Here is an 8,517-nt window from a genome sequence, read left to right on the forward strand (position 1 = left end):
TTATATCACCTTTTCATATATATATTTTTTTATTAATTATTAATATTGTCAATCAATCACATATCGCCACATATAGGTCATGAGTTTGGTCAATTTGCTCCACCAAAGGTCACAAATTGACCTCTTCTCTCCAAAGATCACCCTAATTTTTTGGTTAATTGTTGATTAGTGTGACCAAGCAAGGTCATGACTTAGCAATTAACCTTGCTTGGGAATGGTCTTAGAACACTTAGTCAAGGACTCAAGGCCTTTATTCTTTTCGGCTGAAAAGAACTGAATTGAACTTAACTTAACTTAATGAAAATGAACTGAAGTAAGAGTTAATTTGTAAAATGTAAAGATATGAGCTAAGCTCAGCGCTGAATAAAGCTGAACTGAATTTAAATGAGCTGAAATTAAGTCCAAAAGAACAGAACTCTCATGAAAGTAATATAAAAATTGAAAATTCTCATTAATTGGGGTGTATGATAATCTTGTACACAGTACTTTAAAATTTTTAACAATATCTCAGTGTCTCAAATACTTATGTCACCATAATTGAAAATACAAAGAGAAAAATTAAATAAAAACACATGCATACAACATAAATGTAGCAGAAACTGCGTTCACCAAATGTTAATTTTCACATGGTGCAATACCAAAAAATTGGCATTCGACTTTGTCGAATAATCTTACCGAAAAACAGGTAGTGGTAAACACTGACAATACCAAATACAAAAATGAAAATTGACAAAGGCCGTTGTATGCATGAAAGAAAATTATTAATTACTCGTACTATGTTATGAGAAATATAGCATGAAATTAGACCGTTGTATGAGATTTTAGTCAATTGTGCAAGTTAAAAGAGTAAAAAACAAAGCTGGAGAACAGCTGCATTACCTTTGTTTTTGCCGGTATCAGCGAGGAAAATCCAAATACAGATTTGGTAACTATCATAAGGAACAAAATGAATCATCACTTGGATCTACACAGTAAGAGATTTCTAGATACAAGCCCTAGTATATAATAGGGACAAACAACGAAGACGACAACAACAACGTTACCCCAGTGCCTCAATGGTTCCCGCAAATTGAGGGGTAGGGGGATGTACGCAGCCTTACCCTTATGTTAGCAACACAAAGAGGCTGTTATAATAAGGACATACCTGGGAACAAAAATCCTAAAACAAAGGGATAGAAAGGACATTACACATTTTTCGTGGAATCCAGCGGCTGTTGCTGCGAAGATGAACCAGTCTTCATAGACTCGGGAGACGATTCACAGAGGTTGGTGGCTTTGCCGGTAGGTGGTAAGCATCTTTTCGAGAAGAATGTAGCAATGCCTTTTGTTCTCTTCCCGCTTTTCTCTGTAAATTCAGTCTAAAAGTTACAAGAAGATATGGAAGATCAATGTCGACAAATAGGGAACTTTGAGAAGCATAAAGCCTACCTGGTGTAGTAGTCAATCCTAGCTTGTCCAAGATCTCTTTTTTTACCTGCATAATCCGAGTAAACATTAAGCATAAACTGATCATTAGCTATACAACATCTCGAATGACAATATGCTACTTCTTAGTAACCACGCCAGGCAACATGAAAACAAAAAAAGTTACTGACCTGCCAACGGTTATGGACAAAATCTGCTATCTCTCGAACTTTATTTCGTAGGTGAGATTTAGGGACGTCAGGAAACCTCTGCAACAAGGATTCTAACACTTTGTTTATACCCTGTGGGCAGGATTGAATAACAGATACCTACAACATCAGAGAAACGAATAGAAGTTTTTAGCAACTTGCAGTCAGAAATGTGAAGAAAATCGCGGAGTAAATAAATATAGGCCACTCACAATTTTAGGAAGGTCAGAATCTTGTATTACTGTGGCAATCCCTGTTGCTACTACTTCACTTCCCTTGCTATTGGAAGTGGAAGTTTCTTGATTCTCTTCTTGCAAATTGACATTAGTCGGTACTTCTATAGATAATCTACCCGGAAAACCACGCATACTAAGAGCTTGCAAACACATTTGCTCAACCTTAAGAGTATCAGAGAGATCCTTGGCTAATAACAAGTCTGTTTTCTCATGCATCAGATTTGTGATGACCAGAGGCTGGTTTTTCTTAAGCGCATGCTCGGTCAAATTGTTCAAATACTTCCGTTGCCGAGTCCAAGCAGACCATTCTTCACTTTCAGCTTCTGGCTTACGACTAGGTGAGCTATATGTAATGGCATCCCCAGCTTCACTTTGGCTTTTATCAATTTCTACTCCCTGAAAAGAAGACATTTAGCAACATTAAATCAAAGTAAAGATACATTTCCTTTCATCTGTAATATAGATATCCCGGTAAAGAGGATTAACTGCTATGGGTAAAGACTAAAGAGTGTTTTCCTTCAACTGAAAGGTAAAAAAAGTGACTATGACATGAACATTCTCCCACCTAGCCTATGGCCTCTACAAGTCTATAATACAGAACACAAATGCATTCAGAGAATTTGACTTGGAGTTCTCAATTGTGTGGGGACTATAGCGGCCAACAAATTGTACTCAACAATGGGTGTTTGTTAAGGTTTTGGCTAAAGAGTGTTATCCTTGATCCTACCATGGCAGACAACTGCAGACGCATCTTAACCTATTTGGAAATAACAGACCCACCATGGTAAATGTTGGATCATCCGCGGAGCAAGCTAATTTTCTCTAGTCCACATAGAGATCAAGTAATGAACTCATCAACAATCTAAGTCATAGCAGACGGCAAATGACCTACAAGACTGCATCTTACCAAACTGCTAAAACTAAGAAGTCCAACAATCTTTGACAACTTTATTAAGTAATTACAGATTTTCTAATATGTGCCCTATAAGACTTGCCTTTTCCATAGTTAAGTTAATGTGTGTATATTCTCCCAAATAAGTTAAAAAATTGATTTAAATGACTTAAGTAAATTGGGAGAGAATCAAAACACATTATTTGTGGAAAAGGTTGATCTTAACATTCCCCTAAGGAGCCTAAAGCTTTCATATTCTCATTCATACAACAGATAATATTTGTCGCCGACACAAAATCTGCCGGAAAAAGTCCACAAGAAAACAAGAACGAGGAAATAAAAAAAGTTCCTATCGAATAAAAAATTTAAAGGAAAAGAATACACCAGAAAAAAAAATAGAAAAACACTGTACATTTGCCACAATTTAAAAATAAAGGTGGGAAAGAAGGCAATCTTGTGATGCAAAACGAAGACAGCTAGAACCAAATACCTCATTCTCCGAGAGATAACCATCAGGTACAAAAAAGCCATCCTCACTCTCTTCCTCATCATCACCATTGCACGAAACTTCATCCAGATTTTCTTCCTCTTCTTTTTCAGAGTCCGAAAGGCTTTCACCAGGTTCCTCCTGCACAGAAGATATCAGAATTGACATATAAACAGGTGATCAAAGTGCTCATACGGATGATCTTGTGTATATACTCGGTAAATACCTCCTCCCATTCTTCATCGCTGTCAATTTCGTAGTCAAGATCAGGATCTTTTGTGAAAGGGTGACGAGATCCGATAACGCAGCTGCAGGTTTAAAGTATTAGTAACAGAATGGTTGAAAGACAGAAAATAAGCAAGGAGAAAATTCAATTCATTTAAATCATACCCCGTATGATTTTTTTTTTCAAATTAAAGTGAAAAAATACTTTAAGTCAGCTGACTACTTGTGGAGTTGTGGTCATAGTACAAATAGTGCAACTGAAGAAAATTTCAGATCACTATTATATCCACTTAGCCTTCATTGCACTAGCATAAAGGAGTTGAAGTGTGCTAAAGGGCGGTGGCCTATGGTATAACTGGGATTCGGGGGTGTACCTCCTATCTTCTCTCTCCTCTTTCTCCACCCACCACCTAAATACCTATTCCACATCAATCGCCTCCCTCTAACCTTTCCTGAAAGCTGCAGTCACATCTTTAGTCTAAAAAGTGCATAGTCGAAGTATCACAGAATACAGCATAAAACATCAAAGGTTTCAGCGTGTCGAAACCCAGAACATCCAAAGGACATTATAATTCCTTACAACGAGAGCTTGTGCCAAGTTAATTAACTCACCTTTTTTTCGGCCAAATGCCATAAAATGCTGGCCTATTGCTCTTATCAAACTGCAGTAGTTGTTTTCTTCGAAAGCACTTGTTTGTAATATGTGAAGAAATACTTGTATTGTTATGGCACGATTTGCCATCAGGATTTGTTTCTACCCATTCATCTACAATGCTGTCTATGCACAAGTCATCATCACGAGCAGGTCCACCATTTGTAGTTAGTTTTAGCTCCTTAAATAGCTGAGTTTTAGGTTTTTGGCGCATTCCCCAATGCTGGTTGTTTGAGCGTATAGAATGGCCCAGGAGATGCCAGGAATTCATATGGGATCTACAAAATCAAAACGTTATAAATTACCGAAGGCAGATTTTTTTTTTCAGTAAAAAAGAGTTAAACCACGTACTTGCGAATTTCGTCAACATCAATGTCATTTACATGCTGAAGAGCAGAATCCATTAGCTGAGAGACTGATTCAAATGTGGGTTCCCTCCTATCAACATCAGCATCGGAAGTTACAATGCCTACAGCCTGATCTTTATGAAGTGCTAAAGCAATTCTGCTCTTTTGAAGAAAGCGTTCCATTATTGAAGCTTGTTTCTTAACAGAAAGTTGCTTCTTCAGTTCAGCTTCTTCCTTCTCTTTTCGACGCTGTTCCTTATCAGCTTCTTCCTGCTTCCGCTTAAGTTGTTTCCTCCTTTCAGACACTTCCTTTTCGCGGCGCTTCTCATCTCTCTCAGCCTCTTCCTGCAGTCGTTTTTTCTCCTTTTCCTACATCAAGGCAATGCATTAAACAAAATATTACCAGCACCATAGACCAAAAATGAAACATGGCACGTGGTATATTGATTTTCGAATTCACTCTGGCAACTAAAAATGAAATGTGGCACGTGGTGTAGGTGGTCTAGGAGAGCCTTTAAGCAAGCATAAACGATCATATTCGTAAGAATCGCAATGAAACAATTATCTCTAGAGTTCTCTCCTTCATATGGTAATTTGGTAATCATGCCAGTTCAGTTCTCTTTCCTAGGTGAACTAAGCACACCTAGAGTCCAGAAAGCAACTAATACAAACAAAGAACAAGCCGTCACATACACTCTGCAGTTTTTCCTTCTGGAGCTCACGGTCCATCCTCTTTTTCTCTTTCTCCGCTTCACGTTTGTTTTTCTCCAATTCCTTAATCAGATTTGTTCCTTTCTTCTTTGCATCTTTTTCAGCCCTGAGATGAATGCTGAAATTTAGACAAGGAAAAAGATGCTGCATAAGTGCATATTTGCTAGAGAAGAGTATATACATTTCAGAATCATTTTTCTGAGCCAAGCTTTCCATCAGCAATCTAATATCTGCTTCTGATAGAACTTTGTTGAGCTTATCTACAGCTTTGGACATAGTATGATTGGAGAACAGGTGATCCTTGGATGTTTGCAATGAAGATATTACATCTGCGGTCAATAATAAAGAATAAATAGCACAAAACACAACAAAATGAAGCAGCCATCAGAATGACATGGTACACTTCAAAATTAAAAAAGCCTTACAGCACCCTCAACAGCCGAAACTCAAAACTCTTCAATCAGATCAAGAGCACTTACCCTGAATTGCAATAATCCTTTCATTGATCTTTTTACGACAAACACGGCGGATTTTCAGTGTCTCGCGTAGATACTTTGGTAATAATTTCATGTCCCTGGTCTGCCAAATCAAGAAATTTTACAAACAAATCAACAAGATGAATGAAATATGCCAAGTAAATAAGTAATTGATGTCAGCTAAATAAAGAACTATGTTTCATTAGGCTTCACATCAACAATCACATATCTTTTTCCTTTAGACACATCACCAGCCAAGCATATGTATTGCTTACTTATTTAGTGTAAGTGGTAACGTGTACGAAAGACAAAATATCTTTATAAACGAACACGCTAAAAGGGAGAAAGGATCTCAACTCAACCCTAGTAGATAAAGAGTAGAATACTCAATTTTATGCAACATTAGCCTCGTTTTGAAAAGGCAAAGCCGTTAAGACTAAAAAAAAGGCCCTTAACCATGTGATGTATTTTCAGATAAATATTTAAAAAACTTTCCAATTAATCATTCTGTAGCAACAATTTACCATAACAGGAGGAGTTGTCAACAAATGGGCCGACTTAGCACATTAGAGTAAGGGTAATAGTCATAGAGACCATAAACGAATACAAGCAATAAGAACAAGAGATCCGACCAAATCCTTGATGATAGAGCACCAATTGAAACTAGCTAACAATTTTTATGAAAAATCATATATATTGAAGAACAAAATCAACAATGGTCCAAACCAAAAAGAAAAAAATTACATGCTTAAAAAGAAAGATATATCATATTGGTAATCCCGAAGTAGTCAATGACAATAGTGTCATCATCGACTATTTAACGAAAAGCAAGATCTAACCAGATTAATGAAAACACATGCTAATCTACATCAAGGGAAGGAATAAATGCAAGCAAGGTAGTTAATGGAGTACTAGAGTTAAATATAGCTCGATCATCCACTAATCAACGAAATCTAACACAAATTATAAAATGAACACACTTGATTGAATCAAAGCAATATTGTTGAAGTCGATTGTACTTTTTTTTATCCAATAAGAGATCAAATCTAATTGGATAAACAATCAGCACACAATCTCTTCCCGTCACATTGAGCGAACACAACTACCAACAGCAAGTGTGCAATAACATACCAATCACTCGTTTACAGTTTATGTTATCTTATTCAGTTTTATCCCCAAAAGACAATTGAAAACAAATAGGATCACCTTTGATATAAAAAAAAAAAAAAAAAAAAAAAAAAAAAAAAAAAAAGACGTCCGATCACAATGAATCAACAATTTTAAGCATCAAACAAATTTATCCACTCAACAACAATGTTATCCCAATGCCTCAATGACTCCTATTAATTGCCAGGCACGGAGTAAAATATACGAACCCCCTTAGCAAGTTTTTATGATGCTACTTCACGATAAAAATGAACACGGCCAATTTAGTGAGAATGTAATATTCAAGCTGCAGAAAATTCACCAAATTCTAATCGAATAGCTCAAAATTAAAATTACAATTGCAATAGAATATCACCTCCTAGCACCAAAGGCCAAGACTCAGATTCAACAATGCTACTTCACAATAAAAACAAACAAAAAAAAGGAAACACGGCCAATTTAGTTTGTTATTTTATTTGCTCCATAATCCAAATCCATCTAAGAACAACACAAAAACAAAATGCTAAAGACTAAACAGCTGCACAAAATTCATCAAATGCAAATCAAATATTCCCTCAGTCTCAATCATTTGTTGAACTTTTAATTAAAATACACTGAATATAAAACGTAAACAAATGACTGAGACGGAAAGAGTAACTCGAAATATCGAACTTAAATCACAAATGCAAGAAAATATCACCTCCCAACACCAAAGGCATGACTCAGATTCATCCTCTAAAACATCAACATCTGCATTATGAACACCATACGCAATCCTCTGCCCAACAAACAACAAACTAGCTCTAACATTCGCAATCGAAACCGAAACCGAAACACTATCATCTCTCTCCTTCAACTTCTCGTAAATCTCTGCAGCTAATTTCGAATACGAACATCTCTTCTCCTCCAACATCACCGCAATTACCGCATTCAAACTCAAATTCAAATTACTACTCAAAAACTTCGAAATTCCACAATTTTCACCAAAATCATTACTTAAAACTTCATTAAAGTACTTAATTAACCTACATTTTTCCTCATGTAGGGTTTTTAACCTCGATTCTCTCTCCTCTAGGGTTAATTCCTCTTCCAATTTCAACTTCTCTCTCTTCCGCTTTAGCGACTTCTTCGACTGCAACGACGTCGTTTCGCCAATCGACATCGCGTCCGCCATCGATTCGAAACCCTAGAAACACAACAACAAAAACAACAAAAACAATCGGCGATTGTAAAGCTGATTCTAGGGTTTTGGAAGTGAAATTTAAGTGAATAATTAGGGATTTTGAATGATTAAATTTGGGGGAACACTTGGAGATGGGGGAAATTAGTAGTTAATAATTACACATTTGAGAGATTAAATAAAATATTGGCGTCAACTTTTTCAACTTTTTTTTTGAGGAGATAGTGAAATTAGTGATGGTGAATTTATTAATTAGTGTTTTCTTTTTTGAAGGGCGCACTATATTCCCGCCATTTTTTCTTTTTTTCTCGTCAAAAATGTATTTAGCGGCTAATAGAGTTTTACTCGCCGTTGTAGTACAAGTGTACAAAGTGGAATACAATCCAAACTTTATAACAACGCAAAATCTTATTTCAGACGGGCACTTTTTCCGTCTGAAATAAAACCGATAAAATATTGTCATTTTTTAATAAAATATAACAATGAATTTACAAAATATTATCACTAGAGGTGTCACTTTTTACCCTGAAAATAGTGGGAAAAATAATGGTA

The 8,517-nt window shown here is 36.1% G+C and overlaps 1 protein-coding gene across 2 annotated transcripts; it reads right to left on the reverse strand.

The window, feature by feature from the left end:
* Positions 1-849: 849 nt before the first annotated feature.
* On the reverse strand, positions 850-8,312 carry LOC141646654 (chromatin assembly factor 1 subunit FAS1-like). 2 transcript variants are annotated; one of them, XM_074454544.1, is made up of 12 exons: positions 7,486-8,312; positions 5,643-5,742; positions 5,345-5,492; positions 5,146-5,269; positions 4,457-4,821; positions 4,066-4,383; positions 3,455-3,536; positions 3,232-3,369; positions 1,826-2,245; positions 1,596-1,733; positions 1,429-1,474; positions 850-1,345 (listed from the first exon to the last, which is right to left on the reverse strand). In XM_074454544.1, exons 1-12 carry the CDS (start codon positions 7,957-7,959, stop codon positions 1,185-1,187), a joined length of 2,514 nt encoding a protein of 837 aa, XP_074310645.1. In that variant the 5' UTR covers positions 7,960-8,312; the 3' UTR covers positions 850-1,184. The 2 variants fall into 2 exon arrangements, with proteins under 2 accessions (XP_074310645.1, XP_074310646.1); XM_074454545.1 differs by lacking the exon at positions 7,486-8,312 and adding an exon at positions 7,162-7,426.
* Positions 8,313-8,517: the final 205 nt, after the last annotated feature.

Source organism: Silene latifolia, chromosome 3 (assembly GCF_048544455.1).
Source record: "Silene latifolia isolate original U9 population chromosome 3, ASM4854445v1, whole genome shotgun sequence".
NCBI classification, from domain to species: domain Eukaryota; kingdom Viridiplantae; phylum Streptophyta; class Magnoliopsida; order Caryophyllales; family Caryophyllaceae; genus Silene; species Silene latifolia.

What these genes read in the sequence shown, in the direction of transcription:
- LOC141646654 (XM_074454544.1), bottom strand. Translation starts at nt 7,959, where the DNA reads ATGGCGGACGCGATGTCGATTGGCGAAACGACGTCGTTGCAGTCGAAG. An exon ending in AAGGATTATTGCAATTCAGG is followed by an intron (nt 5,493 to 5,642) that starts GTAAGTGCTCTT and finishes TATTGACCGCAG; the next exon opens with ATGTAATATCTTCATTGCAA. An exon ending in GCGATGAAGAATGGGAGGAG is followed by an intron (nt 3,370 to 3,454) that starts GTATTTACCGAG and finishes TCTTCTGTGCAG; the next exon opens with GAGGAACCTGGTGAAAGCCT.